General features: G+C 36.6%; 2 protein-coding genes across 13 annotated transcripts; both read left to right on the top strand.

Moving 5' to 3' along the window:
- Positions 1-361: 361 nt before the first annotated feature.
- LOC105148860 (uncharacterized) lies at positions 362-14,253 on the top strand. 11 transcript variants are annotated; one of them, XM_087413197.1, is made up of 16 exons: positions 362-594; positions 1,827-1,900; positions 1,982-2,154; positions 2,356-2,393; positions 7,151-7,301; positions 7,374-7,587; positions 7,860-7,955; positions 8,305-8,542; positions 8,693-8,997; positions 9,080-10,691; positions 10,783-11,072; positions 11,165-11,249; positions 11,333-11,675; positions 11,828-12,068; positions 12,130-12,992; positions 13,242-14,253. In XM_087413197.1, exons 5-16 carry the CDS (start codon positions 7,174-7,176, stop codon positions 13,411-13,413), a joined length of 4,587 nt encoding a protein of 1,528 aa, XP_087269323.1. In that variant the 5' UTR covers positions 362-594; positions 1,827-1,900; positions 1,982-2,154; positions 2,356-2,393; positions 7,151-7,173; the 3' UTR covers positions 13,414-14,253. The 11 variants fall into 11 exon arrangements, with proteins under 11 accessions (XP_087269323.1, XP_011059158.1, XP_087269325.1 ...); XM_011060856.2 differs by lacking the exon at positions 1,827-1,900; XM_087413198.1 differs by lacking the exons at positions 362-594; positions 1,827-1,900 and adding an exon at positions 621-794.
- A 533-nt stretch (positions 14,254-14,786) lies between these two features.
- LOC105148859 (hypothetical protein) lies at positions 14,787-18,124 on the top strand. 2 transcript variants are annotated; one of them, XM_087413216.1, is made up of 4 exons: positions 14,787-14,858; positions 16,617-16,826; positions 17,190-17,363; positions 17,604-18,124. In XM_087413216.1, exons 1-4 carry the CDS (start codon positions 14,802-14,804, stop codon positions 17,961-17,963), a joined length of 801 nt encoding a protein of 266 aa, XP_087269342.1. In that variant the 5' UTR covers positions 14,787-14,801; the 3' UTR covers positions 17,964-18,124. The 2 variants fall into 2 exon arrangements, with proteins under 2 accessions (XP_087269342.1, XP_011059152.1); XM_011060850.2 differs by lacking the exon at positions 14,787-14,858 and adding an exon at positions 15,562-16,381.
- Positions 18,125-18,553: the final 429 nt, after the last annotated feature.

The following is an 18,553-nucleotide window of genomic DNA, read 5'->3' as shown; positions in this document are numbered from 1 at the left end:
ATAAAAAAAATAATGATATCGGATCAAGGAGAAAAGATTTCGATAAAAAACAAATAATTATTTTACGTTGAACTTGAATTAATTTATCCCATGGCACATTAATTTCTCTCTATTCAATCCAAGTTTTTTATTATTAATTTCAATGATGCAAGAGAAATAAATAATTAAATAATTAAACATATTCGCAATGACACGAGTAGGTATACTATTGCCGGATACAAGAGCAAGAAAATCCGATTTGTTAATTCTAGATCGACAATCGTCTTCACGTTTGTAGGAAGGAAAAAAACTTCGAGATGGAAAGAGGGATCATCATCCCCTTTTCGCAGAGACATGCGCGTTCGCGATTGCACGAGGGTTGTCGCGGCCAGGGAGGGGTTCTAGCTTCGATTTCAGTGACTCAGAATATACATTGACGAAAGTGTGTCTTCGGTCTCGTCTCAAGATTCGATAATCGGCCAATAAGGTGCAACGAATGTCGGTACGAATTACATTAAACATCGTTTAATGTAAGAGTCCTCGCCGCGATGTCTTAATGTACGCGTCGGTTGTGTGCGAGTGGCACTGCCACCAGCTGCTCTCTTCGTCATGAACGTGAGTACCTATGTTAGTTGCTTCTAATATCGACTGGTTTCGGTCGCGAGGAGAGGCTACGCGAGCGTATCTACGTGGGCGTTTCTGCGTTCTCTTTCGCGTCTTGTTCGCGCGAGATCGCCGTTTCCGCTGGTGAAAATTTGTGTTTTCGCACGTGGAATTATCTCCAGCTCTCTGGCCATCAAGAGAGTCATCGAGATGTATGTACGAGCGTGATACGTCATTGACCTCGAAAGTCCTCTGTAAAATCGATGAGATGATACCCTTTAAACCGGTGCGCGGTGGTGGACGAATATTTCATGTGGTTCCTCGTATACCTTTGAGAAACTGCGACGCATCCAGCAAAAACTTTTGCGATATATTATTCATATGGCAATAATTTGATTATTATTAGTAATTCAACTTCGACTATTTTGTTCCATTAAAATAATGTACGTCGATTTCTTTGTAGACGATTCTAAAACGTTTACACGGTTAATGTATTTAAATTTAATGTAACATTATGATTGCATAAATTATTATTTTATCACTTCTGCCAATTTTCAAACTGCCAATTTTCTTTCTCTTTTTTAAAATTCTTTTAATTACAAAATTATGTTTTATATGTTTCTAAATTTCTGCTCCAAATTAACAAGTTCTCTTACATCGTCATATCATCTTATAGAAAGATATGTTTTTTCTAAAATGTCACTTTCTCTGAAAAATAAATCGATTTGATAAAACTCAATTTTTGCTTTTGAAGATTTCAATCTCAATCAATTTGTATTCGCCGGATTTTCTTATCTAATATTACAAGAAACAGATGATAACGTGTCTATTGTGTTGAATTAGTCCAAAGCATTCCAAAATCGAAATCCAATATTTAAAAGCTGATTGCAACATCTAAAAATATATATCCCGCGGAGTGTTTCAATTAATAAATATGCATCGAAATAAAATCGCGTTTCATCGTCACTTCCAAATAGCGACCAGCTATCGACCATCTGCGGCAAAGGCTTCGACGTAATAAAAGTCACACTTTCAACAACTAAATTATTTTACAGTACAAAAAACATTCATATCGATTTCTTTAGATTCCGAGAAGAGTGAGATTAAATTTTATCAGTGCTGTTGACGGAAATTTGTCGATTGTGATTAGTGAATACATACGCGTTGTGTTTCGAACCTTTTAAATATCTGTAAGGGGAAAGCAATTTATCGTAATTTATCGTATTAATAACCACGTGTTACAGATAGGAGCAGTTTGCGATATTGCGTGTAATGTCGCAATTTTATTAAAATTTTTACGTGGTCGGGCTGCACTCAAGTAAGACGAACGAGAGATGCACGTCCTTATCTTGTGTTGTTAGCACCTTCAATCACTGCGTTCTATTGTCTTTACTTGCAGCGTCATCATTAACGTCATTCACATCACGCGGTTAACCGGATGGAACTATGGCAGTTTGTGACGTAAAATACTTTGTACACCGATTACCGTTGAACCAATAAATTATCTAAACACGATCATCCTTTTCAAGAACCTACGGTTTGAATTCTCTCAATCAGGCTTTTTGCAAACAGGTTTGCGTTTCTTTTCACAACATATAACTTATATTCACTAAGTTGATGTGTTTGTCAGTTTATTCGATGAAATCGAATGATTAAAGTGTAGATAAATCGTTATCTTAATTAATCTAAAATTCAAATAATTTTATAATGTATTTAAAATAAATTAAAGTCTACTCGTAGCGAGCGTAAGATAAATATAAGTGACATTTTCAGGTGTTATTATCGTCAGCTGTGTAACGGAAATCAGATTGGTAAGTCAGGCACTCTTATTTATCAGCAAATGTCAATAGATTTCTCGCGTGACGAAAAAAGAAGCTGTTGATGCGCTAAATCATCGATTCTGCAAATTATCGACATTATACATACGTACATACATATATATATATATTACATTTAATAATTTAATTATTATCGCTTAAATGGTGATTTTTTTAACCGGTGATTTTTTGAATGAAGCACCTACTAAATAAAAGAGGTTTTAAATTTGCTAAAGTTGTAAATATTGTAACGTAAATCCATAAAATCTGTAAATACTATTTGTGAAAAGAATCCAATCTTCGCCTTTATTTATAGCAACGTTAATGCCGCTGTATGTACATCTTCAAAATTGCGATATTGTCGATACTTTGACACTGACGGACAACACGGATCGAGTAGAACGAAAATTTTAATCGCTTCCTCGATACGGAGGACGAATAAACTGCTTTTGAATGTAAATCGCATGAAATTATATATTTTTCCTTCCCGTAGAAACCCGAGGTATACATTGAACGCAATATCGCTATAATAGTCGTTCCTATAAGATTAAGAACATGATATATTGGAGATTAAAAGTCGCGTAGTTTCGCAGCAGATGTTTTAAAAACATCGCAGCAGTATACCGACAATTTTTTATGACAATTTTTGATGAAATAAGCCTAAGCTCTTTCTCTCTCTCTCTCTCTCTCTCCAGCCGTCACTACAAAGTATAAACTATCAACGATTTCGAATCCTGTGATATGACTCTTTAATAGTCTTCGCTGCAGTTTCTGATTTTGAACATTTACGTGCTCGGCACACCGATCGAATTTTTCGAACAGACGTTAATCGTCATCTGCCGCAAAATCACAAATGATGCACGGAAAAAAACACAGCTGAAAACTTCACTTTTTGCATTCAGCGAATCTACAGTCGTAATAAACGGACAGTCAATTTTCTATGTTAAAATAGCAAAGTTGACAGCTGAATAACATTTAGCGATTAAACCATGAAATCTTCTTAATTATCGATGTTGAATTCGCATAGTAAATTATAGGAATGTATCCTCTGTATCAGCCAATTAATTTTGTTTTCCGTGTGGCGATTCGCGCGATCATCGTCGCGCTTGCATGAGGCCGAGCCCTCGGAGAGCTAACGCAGCTAGGATCGTTCTCTCTGTATCTCGGCTCTATCTTCCTTTTCTCTTCCGTTTCTCGTTCTCGCTTTCGCTTATTCCGCCCCGTAGGAACGACACGAGTAACGAGAGGCGGTGCGAGCATTTATTAATAGAGATTAGAGTCCGGCGTCGTGTGGTGCCGTGTGCAAACGCCCTCCCGCAACTCGCAAGACGGCGGGACTCGCCGACTCGCGAGAGAGCAGTCTGACTCAGGATTCACATCGTGGAAAAATAATCCTGGCCGATTCGTCGCGCGGGATCCTCTCTCGGCAATCTCGACGCCGCGGTGAAAAAGTGATCGCCGACGAAAGAGAGATCGTGTCCCCCCCGCTGCCTGGTGCGATTTCTGAATTCTGAATTCTAATTTCACCGGCTCTCGCAGCGATAATAAGGGTGTTTGGTGTCGGTCGTTCGGTATCGGTGCTTGGATCGCGTCGTGTCGATTTTCGAATCGTTCGAGATTTTTTCCCTTAATTGCCCTTAATTACGGGCAAATCGGTTGATCGACTGCAGGATGAGGAAGTAGAGTGTTGAAACAAACGCTCGAAAGAGCGAATCTCTTTGTGCGCGCGCGAATGACGTTTCATGGCGATCGGGCGTGTTCATGCGTTGTTCATTTTATCTCGTTTCTTATTTGGTACGGTGACTACGATTGTTCCACGAAATGACCTAAAGAAGATTTAAAGCAGTTAGAAAACCAAAATCAAAGTAGTTTAAGACAAAATAAATTGGACAGTTTCCTTTGGAGGATCGTCGTATCGCGTTGTTTGCGATCAAGCGGGTCTTTTATATAATATATATCAGAAATTTCTAATTGCTGAAACAAATGTACGGTTGAACGTATCAAAACTCATCGCCAGGTCGTTTGCAACTACTGATCGATTAGTATAACTGGAACTTCCCGTTCGAGCCTGAATGCATGTATGTGTAATCTCGCTCAATCTTGATAACGGTTAGATTTGAAATTGCCAATCTGCGAAACGGAATTTTGTACAATGTTCCAGACCTAACGTATGTACCTTTTACACGCGGTTTTTTTCATTACATCGACATTAGAGAAAAAAAATTGATCACCAAATTATTCGCTTTATAATCATGAATTTTCGACTTTAAGAATAAATAAATCTTTGTCATCATTTCAAATGGGGCCCAAGATAATCGTTGACATTACGTCGACAATCGTGCAATATAAAGATATCATTCAAACGTTCAACGGTTCATTATCGATTTCATAATTTACGATTTACATATGTACGTATATTCATAGATTTTAATAAAAGATAATGAACAACGGATTGCAACGATTAGGATCACTAGCGTGTTCCAGATGATTAAATTATTTCGATGCGCGTTTCTTTTCGCGTTCAACGTCGAGGACGTCGATCATCTGTCTCAGGAATGTTCCAATGTGACTGTTCGTTCGAATCAGATTTGACGAAGAAACTGAAGGAACTGAAGAAAGTGGCTTAAAGAAAAACGCGACAGAATCTAGAATTAAAAATAAGAAGGAAGACGCACTTTGCGTGCTCATCACTGTTATATAGATACAGAGTATCATTGTGCAACGATTATCATTCGCGTTATCGCGATATCATATATATCATTACATTTGAAGGATTCACAAGGAGGATTAGTGACTCACGTACAATAGTCACAATCAAAATTGCGCGCACGGACGGAAACGCTATTATGAACTAGCGGACGTACGTACGGCCGGGAGTGCGAATCTGACGTACTCGTCCGTCGTCCGTCGTCCGTCGTCGACGAATGATGTTAGTGTTGCTGCTGTGCATCGTCATGAAGATAGCAGAGATCTCCGTGGGCCGGACGAGTCCCATGGTGCGGCCACCGCCGCCGCCACCCACTTGCGATAGTTGCGACAGGCGGTGTAGGCGATGCAGGCGATGCAGGCGATCGTCGCCCAAGCGTAGGCATCATCGGCAATCCTATGTCGATAATAGATGCATCTCGCGGAAACGTAAGGACACGTATTCTACCGCCGCGCGAACTCGTTACAATATCTCGTTACAAACCCACCCGTGTCAATTGTAATGAAATTATACCTACGACCTTGCGTTGGCACAACGCTAAAAAAAAATGTCCATTTCTGCCAATGTAGACTACAACTTTAATCTCGGTTTAATTTATTCTCTCTTTTCCTGATGAAAATAAAAATCGGACCGTAAATGCTTCTTTTACATTTCATTGTTCCAATTTTCGCCTTCTAAAAGTTTCGTTTCTACGCTTCTGTCACTCTCCCATTATATTTGACTTACATTCCGATTTTTATTTTCATCAGGGTTATTCTTTTCTAATTCTTAAAATTAAAAAGAGATAAAAAAATCGCGGTTGAACCGAGAGAGAGAGAGAGTAGTTAAGCTATATAATTGGCAGAAGTGTATGGCACATATTTTATTATATTTTAATATGCATATCTTCTCAATAATTCCGTAATAAAAACCTCTATGGATAAAGTGCATAAAGCAAATTTGAATCATTTATTACATAAATGCTGTAGATATAACGTATAAGTACTCGTAAAAAATTGACAAATATACTAGTCAAAAAAATCAAATCAAATAAATGTATCTGGCTTAAGGGAGTTGGAAAAAGAAAAGACAATTGTTATAGCAAGTGGAATTGAAAATTAAGAGCGTGTTACCGAATTCCATTCGCGCGATCATATGATCAACTTTTTTGCTTCTCCTTGCGAAAGTTGGGATGGAGGAATAAAATTAAACGGTAACTGTATAAACCTGTTTTCGTTACTTTCTCGTATAAATTTAGAATTTCGATTCGTATGTACTGAAATATCAAGTGTTGGGGGGAATCAATATTCGGATAATTGACGTTCCATTATCAAGTGCAGAGAACGCGGGAAGGTGCAGCTAAAGCGGTCCAGTACGGCAGTACGGACTTGCAAAAGTACAGTCGGAGAGTGCAGATAGTCACAGTCACGTTACATGCAGCCGTCCAACTCACAGTACGAGCAAGTACGACCTGTAGGCTGTACGGCGTGCGACCGATCATAACATAATTAATCGCGACCGTAATCGTAAATGATTGTTAAATACGACGAGCTGCTTCGAAATCCCGCGATTGCCTGTGATTACGTGCACCGCGTGTGCGCGGGATTGTCGTTCCAAGTTCCAAGTTGTTAGAGAGAAGGAGGGAGAAAGAGGGACTAGGATTACGAAACTGCGATGCACGAGTTGTATTTTTCCGCGACTTTTATGACGCGAGTCGATGAATCGTCCAAGTCCTACTACGGATGTGAATCGCGAACGCCTCGGCAAGTCTGTGTCGTATTGTCATTGTTGTCAATAGTGCCAATGTTATTGAAAGCTGCGACATAAGCTACCTTCGTAAGTCCTTCCGTAAACGCGCCCCTCTCGAATTTCGCTTCAATTCTAATATTTTCACAACATTAATTCACTTCTTTACAACATTAATTCGATTTACTTTACGTAGGAAGCGTTTAAGGGAAATTTTATTACGCACATACTCTGTATTTTTTGTTATGACACTCGATTATGTAAATATTATAAATACATATATTTTTCTTGCTATCTGATGACCCAATTTCCTTTTCAGTCGCAGGAGAAGGCATAGCAGTGATGGAAGAGCCACAAACTCCAGGATCCGATTGTAATTCTAACCCGGCGGCAGATTCCATCCAGCAGGATCTGGTTGGGTCCGAGTTTGTTCAAGACAATGTTGAATATCAATGGTTTATTGATTATGGGTAAGCAATTTAACACTTGTCCCTATTTTAATAATATTACATATTGTTTTCTGACTTGCACCTAACTTGTAGATATAGAGATGGAGGACTACATATCCATCCCAGTGTTCTTTCGTCGCTTTCCGCATCTTATACTCCCAAGGATTTGGGTTATTATGACGACCTGGCTCGGAATTTGGACGCTAATCTGGCGGAAATTGACATGGAAAGCTTTCGTACGGCGGATATTCATACCCTCCTTACAGCTCTACCTGTCATGTGCACGGAACCAGTTCAACATTCCGAAGTAAATACATAAATTAAATTAACTTCTATTATTGCAAATTCATCATCTAAGCCGAACTGTAAACTGGCAGATGCTAAATGTGAGAATATGTATTATGGAAATTGTAAAATGATCAGTTTCATGATGTCACAAATCTTTATGAAATTTGTGGCAGTTTACTGTGAAGCTTTATATCAAGATAGGAATCCGGTTTTGCGCACTGTCGCGTTGTTTTAGTTAAAAATTTTTTATATAATATTCTAAGTCTGGTATATGTTCCATTACCACCACAGTTTAACTATCAAAGGGAACAGTATGCCAGTATATCTGGATCTGTCATGGAAAAGCTTGACATCGGTTCCTCCATCAGCCCTCATACCAGTAGCCAGGTATGACAATGGCTGACGAAAGCACGAACCCAATTGCTGCAAACATTGTTACCCATACATTTGATATTCAACCAATTTTACTAACAGTTTTACGTTTAATTTGCATTTTTTGCATGTATACAAACGTAATAATATTATAATGTTAAATTTATTTAATGTTAATGAAATGAAATTCTAATATAATCTCTAATAGTAACAAAACTTTAATTAATACTTAAAAATACATAATCCTATATTTAATGTTAATTGGCATCTTGATTAGTACTGTATAGGTATTATATTATAAAAAAACAAGTTTTAATTTTATACTCCCACAATTTATGTATCAATCATATATTGCTATTCAAAGGGAGAAGATTCCGCATGTTCCACCGCCGACACAATATCTATATGCAAATCGTCGTTGCTATTTTCTCCAGTAAAAGAAACCCCAATGTTACCACCGGGTGGTAGTTATAGCGTAGATTCTCTGGACTGTGAAGATATGTTACTCACCTGTCAAACGAATAATAAAAACAATTATACCATTGCTTTTGAGGGCAGCATGACTATGTATTCGGATGGCTCTCAAGATTTTGAAAATCATGGTAATGTATATGCTGCATAGCATTTGACAGTTTAATACAAATTAATTTTTAAATGTTTGTTAATTGAAAATAATTTACCTTTTAAAATTTTTCTACTGTATTCTTTTTTCTTCGTTTCTTTAAAATTGATCAACTCGTTATTATTTTCAGATAAACACAAAACGTATGAATCACCAGATGTATTTTATGATAAACCAAAAGATATGAAAACTATGCTGGATTTATCAATGGCATGTTCAGATTCAAAGATATATACGACATGGAGTAATTTGAAACATTCCTCGATGAATAAAGTAATAACTCGTCATCCTTCTGGTAACAATAATACGATACCAGATATCTCACAAAGTGCTGCTAATCTGACGCTCGGTAGGATGAATAAACGGAGCCAAAGCTTACCGGATTTGTCTCGCGTTCGTGAATTCCAGCATATTAATATACCTCTTAATTTTAGTGTAAGTGTAGATATAAATAAATTTACTTATGCGATTTGTAATCGTATTTAGTGATGTTATAATGCAAATTTTATTTTTACAGGTTGATTCCGCTGAATCAAGCAATCATATGCAGCGATTACATAGTTCTGGATCCGCAATGAGTCGTTCGACAAATGTAGAAAGTTCGGACAATGGGGAAAATGTTGGTACAAAAAAGTTGCAAAATTTGAGTCTCGTCAGACTGTTTATGAAGCAAAAGAGCATGAGCGTGGAGGGAATGAGTCTTACTTTGGATCAGTCGGATTCCGTTAGCGACAGTGGCTGGCCTACTAGCAATAGTGGCAGTGATAGCGCGACCAATACAAACACTCAGATTCAACGGCAAAATGGTCAAGATAATATCTGTGACCGTCGTGTGCCCGAAAACGATTTCTCTATAAATTGGATTAGGCGCGATGTGACTAATAATCGTGATGTGGAAAATCAGAGAGATAGCTTGAACGTTTTAAAGTGTGCGATACGAAACAAAGACGATAAAGTCGAAATGACATCATCTGCATCGGTGGAAGAACTTTCGGAGAGTACATCTAAGTCTGGCTGTATGAGCGATCAACGAAGCTTCGATATCAATAATCCCTTTGAACAGAAAAACGGTTGGGCTGGCTTAATGGAAAAGAAATATCCGATTTGTCGAACAACAGGTATACAAGCCAATGCGGAAATGGAAGACAACGCAGTTCAAACTTCCTTAATTTTTGCTGCGCTGAGGGAGAAACATGGTTTTCCTCTCTTACAAGAAACAACAGTTAACAAAAAGCCTGTATATGTTGTATATCCGAATTATACATTGCCCGATCTGTCGTTTCTCAAAATTAAAGATACGAAAATTGATAACATTGCATTGAAACCACATACATTTGACAGAAACAAGATGGAATGGAAACGTGCTCGTTCAAGTAGACCATTTTCGTGTAATGATATCGATGCTCTACGACAACGCGGATTCGCGCATATAAAGGATTGGGAGTCGCTTACGTTCCTTTTACCATATGAATACAAGAAGATTTTACATGATGTACCAGAAGTATCGAGATACATTAATATCAATGAGGAAGTTAAACGACCCCTATTCTGTTTATCTCCTCCAATGCGTCATAAGGCACGACCGATCAGCGAAATTATACCAAATACTACTTCATCAACGAGCAGTACCGCGACGCAACCATCTTCCGGGTACAGAGGCTCGTCGACGATTTTAACCGATTCCTCGACAAATCAGCAGCCATTGTCAAACAATACGATCAATCCATTGTATTTATATCGATATGATAGTATGAGTTCGGAGGCCAGTTTGAATAACGACAAGAAAATGCATAGGCTCAATCAAACGAGGCAGACTTGTCCGTCTCTTCCAAAGCGATCCGTATCGTTACCGCAAGGCGAGGGTGAATCTGATAATGGCAGAGTACCGCCGCGACCGCCATTGCCGAGGAGTATTTTACGAAAGAATAAGGTACTTACGAATAAACGATACAGCATGTTCGAGATGGGAGATGTGGGCGAACAATCGGAAGAATCTGTGGACATAAACAAGAGAATGTCTTTACAAGAGCCATACTACATGAATAATGATTTGCAATTGTTATGTCGCGAAAGAACGATCGATTCAGAAAAAGATGTTGACGAGACAGAAGCGGAGAGATATCTTAAAGGTAAGGATGAATCATTCGGCATTTGTTTTCAGATTATTTTTAATTGTCGATCTAGATTCATTCAACACACTTAACAATATAATTATCACAGAGAAATTAAACGACATTACAAATAACGCGAACGTGGAGTCGGAAACTTCTCAGAATAGCGACGATGACATCAAGCAGTTGGAAGAATATTTGAAACGTAGTGCAATCTCGTCGCAAAGCAGCGACGGAGACATTGACAATGCTGAAGTAAAAGTGAGATCGTACGTAAGAAAATTTTTAGCTTTGAGAATGAACAAGGATCCACTCGTTAGAAATATTGATATGGGAGAATCGCAAAGAAAAACTGTCAGTTTTGCTACGCACCAAAGAAAAAAGCATCTGGATGCTAAGGTAAATGATTAATAGTAATTTTAGCATTAACAAATTTTTGGATCTTTGTGTACTTATTCTGATATACATATAAGAGTATTTATTCATTTCAGCTAAATAATCTGAATGTCGTCGTAAATGAACAAAATCACGATCAGACAACTGAGGATAAATTAATAGAATTTGAAGAAAAGAAAAGTATGCGCGTTTTATTTATTATCTAATATAATTCTATTAAATAAAAGTATATCTCGAGATCTTTAATGTGATACTCTTTTCAGAAATGGTATCGTCTGTAAATAGAGCAGTGGATCTTTTATTGAAGTATTGGAATGCTGACTCCAATCATAGTCGTCCTAATTATAACGAAAGGAATGAGTGTGCGCAAATTTGTCTGAGTAATTTATGTCCAGCTTTATATGCTATTATGTCAGATGGCTTGAAACCTCATTTGAATTCCACTTTTGGACCAATTACTAATAGCGTTTGGCAGGTTGTCGAAGCTAGTTCTCAACAAGGACCTCTTACAAAAACATTGAATGAATTAGTGCAGAGAATCAATGGCGAAGATGTTATTACAGAAGGAATGTTAAAGTTCCATGCATTTGTATTTGGCTTGTTGAAGTAAGTTAGAATCGCTAGTCTTTTTCTCGTTCTGTAGTCTGTACATTGTTACATTACGATTTCAGTATTTCATATTTATTTATGTGTATATACAATTTTTATCCGTTTAACAAATTAATTATATAATTAACCTATTTTATTCTCTTTTCCAGTCTAAGAGCTTTAGATGCATGGTTTGCATATTTATGTACACGTGAATCAATCTTACGGAAACATTACAGTAACAATAGCTTATTTGTCGCGGCGTTGGCCAATGCGAATGTCCGAGAAATCGTTGATTCGTTACTGTATATCCTGAATCCACTTGCATTTTGTCCATTTCACTTGGATCTTCTTTATCAGTATCGTCAATTGCAAAATAGTTTTGGGAACGTGAATAATCATACGATGAATGTAAGTAAATCAGTTGATTTCTTTTATATATTACTTGCGTTCATTTCACGCGATTTTGTAGGCCATGAGCTTTAGAAATGCCGATCTGACTATGAAAGATCTCGAGATTGAGGAAACGGAATCCTGTAGAATGGTTTCTAGTCCGAAAAAGACACGACCAAGATCTTGTATTGCCTACAACATGGATGATAAATGCAGCACTACGCATAAAGGCGATCTTCAGAATGCGAAAAAACGTTTCAGTGCCATAAATCCAAAGGCGTTTTACGCGTTGGACAAATTGACTTCTGAGGATTCTGAAGATTACACAGATAGTCTGGAACATTCTCCTTTAAATAAAAAAGCAAGCAAGCAATCACAATCTAAACTTTTTAATCCTGATACTAAAAAATCTAGTGATGACAATGGTCTTTCTGTCGAAACCAAATTCAAAAAATTGCAGGAAAAATGGGAATTGATTGGTAAAGAAAGTAATAAAGGTCAACCTGTCGTAATGACTCCTTCCTCGCCAGTTCGGACATTCGGAGTATTAGGGAAATCAAAGATACCTAGATTGCTCACATCACCGGTGAAGCAATCTAATGTTGCGGCGAATATCGTTGGAAAATCGTCAAAATCACCCATGTCGGGAATTTCTTCATTAAAGAAGCCCGCTAATCTTCCTACGACAAAGACAGCCTTAAAGAAACCTATAGATACGAAAACGAGAGACGTAACGCGTCGTACGAGCCGCGTTGATCAAGATACTCTAGGCGTGACACGAACTCACACTGCACGTCCGAGTTCCTTACCATATAAATCCCATGGAGTAATGTCGAATGACAAGAATCTAATCTCGCCTCACAGACGAGCCGTTTCAACTTCTCTACCACGACCGACTGTTACTACTGTTTCAAGGACACCGGTTTCAAAACATCCACACAAGTAAATATCAATGTTTCATATGAGCATGTGCTATTTTTTAGAATCTATTATCTTTTCCTTTTAATTTAATATTGGTTGCAAATATTATTCGTTTATACGAGCTACATTACAAATGAAATACTATAACTTGTTTATACATTTATTTACATTACGCTTTTCTATCTTTGTTTTGCTTTGTATTTTAGCCCTTTTCTTTTTTTTCTCTTTCTTTAGATTCGTACGATAACGGTTCGCGCGTCTCGATTGCAGAGAGGTCCGTACTCTCACTCATAGGATACCGTCGGACACTGGTCATCTTTCATTCGCAGAGGGGGAGAAACTGAAAGTAATATTAGAGGTGGATAATAAGTGGTTATTGTGCGCGAAAGGTGATCGAAGAGGTTTGGTACCACGAGCATGTGTACGCAGCGTTCAAACTTAGCCCCTCTTCTCGACAACCCTTCATGATCGCAATTGTAACCAGCGGTCATAATTGTAATTTCACCCTCAAAAATGGAACGAAGATGAGCGAATTGTGAGGACGAGCTGAAAAGTTCAAATTACCTAAATATCCCGAGACGATATAAGTGATGTACAGTGTATTAAAATTGTTTTTAAGCCATATGATATAATACGCATTATCACGCGCTTGTAAAGTTACTTTTAACAGAAGTTTAATCGAAAACATTTCGTTTCTATGGAAATGCGACAGTAGTATTATTGCTAGCGGCGCCATCGAAGATAGAGATATCACCTAGTCATAGGCTTTTTTTAGACGACATTATATTTATTTAGATTCATTTATTTTAGGACGATGTACAAATGCGAGGATAACGATTCGATATATCCTCGATGAGTAAAAAGCCGAAAACAGTGTGTATAATCTATACACATATTATGAATGTGTGTGTGTAACTGTGATCCTAGTAAATAGGCGATTAAGTTTATTAGTGCGAACGCGTGATGTATATATTTTGTTCTAATGTTTATATACTGTGACTTTATAATTTATTTATATCTATACTTTTTACATCGCGCATCAATGATCCTTCATTTTGATTTTATTTAAGCCATTTACGACATGCACCTTCGCGATGGCGGCGATTACATTTTTTACATGCTTCATGATATTTCCCGATATACATACATACATATATGTATACATATACATATACATATATGCATATGTATGTGTTACGATATATGATATAATCAAATAAATCTGTTGTGAATTATATTTAGAAATGTATGTAGTCTATCAATTACATCTAATGCAACTCAATGCAACGTGGAATGTCTTTTTAATACCATTTTGGTTCAGGAAGTAATCTGCTTTTATATAATCTTATATCATAAAAATGATCGCACTAAGAATAGATAAAGAGTAGATAAAGAGTAGACAAAGCTTTTTTTTTTAATTTACATTTATCTAAAAGAAAATTTTTACGTGATGTTGCAGACAGTTCGTCAAAACATAACTATTTTACCTCTAATAATTTTTAATAATTTGTCAATTTTTTGCAAATCATATAGATATAAGATATGACAATATCATTGGGAGTGTGAATAAGTTCTCGCCGTTTTTTTGTGAAAATAAATCTTTTATAAAAAAAAAATAATAAAAGAACAAGTCAATTAAAGTATTGCCCATCGCTGGAGACAACTTTGTCCCATCTTTCTGGCAGCATTTGAATTCCACGTCGAAAAAACGACACTTCTTTTGCGGCTATCCACGAATCGATTCAATTCTTGGTATTTTCATATGATGGGAACTGCTGCTCAGACAGACCGTGCGTCATCGATCGAAATAGATGATAATCAGAAGGCGCAATGTCTGGTGAATACGGCGGGTGGGGTAGGACCTCCCGCTTTCACCAGCGTTTCCAGGTATGTTTTGACCGGTGCCGCGACATGCGGCCAAGCGTTATCATGCAGCAAAATAACCTTATCGTGTCTTTGCTCATATTGTGGCCGTTTTTCTTTTAATGCTCGGCTCAAACGTCGTCAATTGTCGTCGATAGAGATCTCCTGTGATGGTTTGGTTGGGTTGGAGCAGCTCGTAGTACACTACCCCCAGCTGATCCCAAATGCAGAGCATGAGTTTGGAACCGTGTATATTCCGCTTTGGCGTTGATGCTACTGCTTCGCCGGGCTTAACCCACGATTTTTTACGCTTCGGATTACTGTAGTATATCCACTTTTCATCACCAGTGACAATACGATGTAAAAAACCTTTCCTTTTTTGTCGTTGAAGCAGCTGTTCACACGTGACAATACGCCGTTCGATGTCTCTCGGCTTCAGTTCGTACGCAACCAAGATCTTTCCTTTTGTATCATTCCTAATGCTGACAGACGTTTTGAAACTGTTGTTCGATCAACTCCTAATAATTTTGCAATGTCGGATTGCGTCTGACATGGATCTTCATCAAGTAATGTTTCCAGTTCTTCGTCTCGAAACTTTTTTGATGCACCACTGCGTTCTCTATCTTGAAGATTAAAATCACCATTTTTAAATCGGTTAAACCAATCTCTGCATGTTCTTTCCGACAAAGCATGATCACCATAGGTTTCTACAAGAATTCTGTGCGTTTCAGCTGCAGATTTCTTCTGAATAAAATAGTGCAGTAAAATTCCCCGCAAAAACGGTTTATTTGGCACGAAATTTGACATGTTTTATGGTACGAAAAAAAAATGTTCTTTATAGATTAAAGGAAAGACACGCACTGATTTTAAACATAGGTTATAGAACTTCAATATAGAGTCATCATCTTTAATTATATACACAAACTTTTTATACCGCCATCTGATGATGAAACGGCGAGAACTTATTCACACTCCCAATAACTTTCATTAATGAAAGCATGCATCTTCTTTTAACAAAGAAATTCTTTCTTATTAGGAAGTTCAAGTGGATTAATATTACATAAGAAATTTTCTACGAAAAAGATAATTGAACATTTACAAAGAATGGTCACAGAAACACTTGTTCACACTTTTTGTGACATTGCTTGAAATTTCCTCCTGAGGCCGTTGTAACAGTAAAAATAACTTTAATGTAAAAATGATGAATTATCATTGCGAAACTTTTGCAGCTTATTTAAAATGAATGTAAGTTAGACAGAATAAAGTGACTTTCTTCGATATAAAATCACAATAGAAGAATAAGGGCTGATAAGAGGGAGAAGAGGCTGTTGTTACGTAATTATTTAGACAGATTTTATAATCGCGTTATCTCTACGATCGTTATCGAAATAATCATTTATATTTCGAGATGTTGTGCATATATAAAACGGCGCAATTAATATCGCTTGTCAGTCAGCCGATTTTTGCTGTAAACGACATCTTGGTAATATCGTTAAATAATCATGAGGATCACCATCGCATTGTCCTTTTTGGCTGTACTTTATACCGTAAGTTTCTTGTTGAGAAATAATTTTCAATAGAAAAAGAGAAATGTTTGAACGGAATAGATGCATCACAGTTTTGAATTTTATTTATGCATTCGATAATTCGAAAACATATAGTAAGATTTATTAAAATAAAACATTATTAAACAAGAGAAATGGCCAATGTAGCATGAATATATAGTCGCAAACGAAATGCGATGCACTTATTATTTTTTACCCCTTATCCTCACAACTTTAGGTCGAGGCTTTTCCAGCAGACTCGGCTGATTTGGAAAGTTTGAGGCTTCGAGGGAGGGAACTAAAATGGAATATAGAGACTTCTATACGTCAACTTGAACTACTTCGTACCCAGACCGAGGAAGATACTCTTCAAAAAATTACCACAAAGTGGAGTGAAGAACAAGACAGTCATAGAGAATATAAAACTTTATTACTTTCTGGGATACGCGTAAGTATAAATAATTAATGTATAAATATTGTAATTAAAAATGATCTGTAAGCACAAGATGCTGTATAATTTTCTCCATTTATTCACAAATCTGTACAAATTGTCACTAAATCTTCAAAATATAATTCGTACATTATCTAAGCATTTATATATTAAATTATATTTTTTAATTAAGGTTACACAATTGTTTTATTAGTCACATTAATCTGTGTGAATCTTAAACGATTATATATAAAAGATTAAAGATACACGTAAAATTCCGTGAATGATAATCATTTGACTTTGACATTTGATAAAATATTATAAATCCCTAACATATCGTAATTCATTTGTGTGTTATACCAAGAATTTATTTATTTTTAGGCTGAAGTAAATATCGCTAAAACGGCGGGCAAAGACGTGACTTCATGTCTCACCGAGGCCACTCAAGGTATCGAAAGTAATGAACAGATAGCATATACGGATGCTAATGAATGCGTAAATTCCGCTGAAATTTCCATCCATAACAATCTTGGTTTTATCGATAATCTCATTTCAGTAAGTTTTGTCGCGATAATTATTAGGTGTTGGAATTAATTCGTAGCGTTTTACAAGTGATGGGAAGTACTTTCATTAATGTATTTTTTAATGCTCATGTGAAATAAATAACATTCTTTCATTAAAAAACGCTACGAATTAATTCCAACACCTAATATATATTATAGATCGCGATCAATTTATCTTAATTAGAAAATTAATGAAATTGTAGCAAAATTCGAATCATTAATTTTTCCCCAGACCGCAGACTCATTGTCGTTGCAGACGGATAGCATCTTTTTGAATTGTCACGACAGCGACCGTTACAGAATGCAAAGCTGCATTATAAATGAAATGACGAAAGCAGAAAACTCCCTGAAGACCTTGGAGAGCGACAGCATTACTGCAGAGATGACCGTTACACCCGTGTCCAAGAATGTCGTTACGCAAGCCAGCAACTGTATCAAACAGGCTTATTCTCTTACGTATACGGAGGGGGCGGCGATTAGAATGAGAGTTACTCAATGTATTGAAACAATCACCACGCCAACTACGACGATAGCTACGACAACTACGACGACAGCTACGCCAACACAGTCTACCCCAGAAGATTCATTTTAAATCTATTAAGTTTGGTTTTCCATTTGTTTGTTGTTGAAAGTAATTTTTAAAAAGAATCAAGATTACCAGATTTTCGAGAGAAAAGAACATTACGATGTTAGAGTGTATAACTCCACATATGTAATATATATGAATGAAATAAAAATATCATCAAAAGAAAATTACTTAGTCACGCAATTCCTTATATGCTTGTAATTGATCTTTTCGAATCGTTAGGATGTCGAACAGACGTTAAGATTCCAATTATAATATGTAATTAAATGCGATAAACTGCATCTTATCTTCATACAAAAGAATTTTAACACGCGTTATCAGTTTTACGAAATCTGATTATTTAATTTATTATTCGATTTACGTCAAAATAATACTAAGTAGCACTAATTCTCTCACGTTGACTCGGCAATCCTTTATTAAAATGTTATCTTCAGAATGAAAGAAGAAACATTATGTAATATTCAAGTAAACTCTATAATTAGACTGAAAAGCATGAATAACAAAGATATCTTCATATTTTTTTACTTGATATCTTCAAGAGATCTTCAAGATCAGACATTCTTCGACATTGATAATTAAAGAATGGCTTATCTTGT

This window comes from Acromyrmex echinatior, chromosome 14 (assembly GCF_024713525.1).
Source record: "Acromyrmex echinatior isolate Ae372 chromosome 14, ASM2471352v2, whole genome shotgun sequence".
Lineage (NCBI taxonomy): Eukaryota > Metazoa > Arthropoda > Insecta > Hymenoptera > Formicidae > Acromyrmex > Acromyrmex echinatior.
The sequence above is the reverse complement of the archived record's forward strand: the minus strand, read 5'-3'. Positions and strand labels throughout refer to the sequence as shown.

Excerpts from the sequence above, each read along its gene's own strand:
- LOC105148860 (XM_011060853.2), top strand. The coding sequence starts at position 5,324 with ATGATGTTAGTGTTGCTGCTGTGCATCGTCATGAAGATAGCAGAGATC. Across the intron at positions 7,588-7,859 it reads AACCAGTTCAACATTCCGAA|TTTAACTATCAAAGGGAACA; the intron begins GTAAATACATAA and ends TTACCACCACAG. Across the intron at positions 12,993-13,241 it reads GTTTCAAAACATCCACACAA|AGAGGTCCGTACTCTCACTC; the intron begins GTAAATATCAAT and ends TCTCGATTGCAG.
- LOC105148859 (XM_087413216.1), top strand. The coding sequence starts at position 14,802 with ATGTCTGGTGAATACGGCGGGTGGGGTAGGACCTCCCGCTTTCACCAG. Across the intron at positions 16,827-17,189 it reads TATTACTTTCTGGGATACGC|GCTGAAGTAAATATCGCTAA; the intron begins GTAAGTATAAAT and ends ATTTATTTTTAG. Across the intron at positions 17,364-17,603 it reads TTATCGATAATCTCATTTCA|ACCGCAGACTCATTGTCGTT; the intron begins GTAAGTTTTGTC and ends ATTTTTCCCCAG.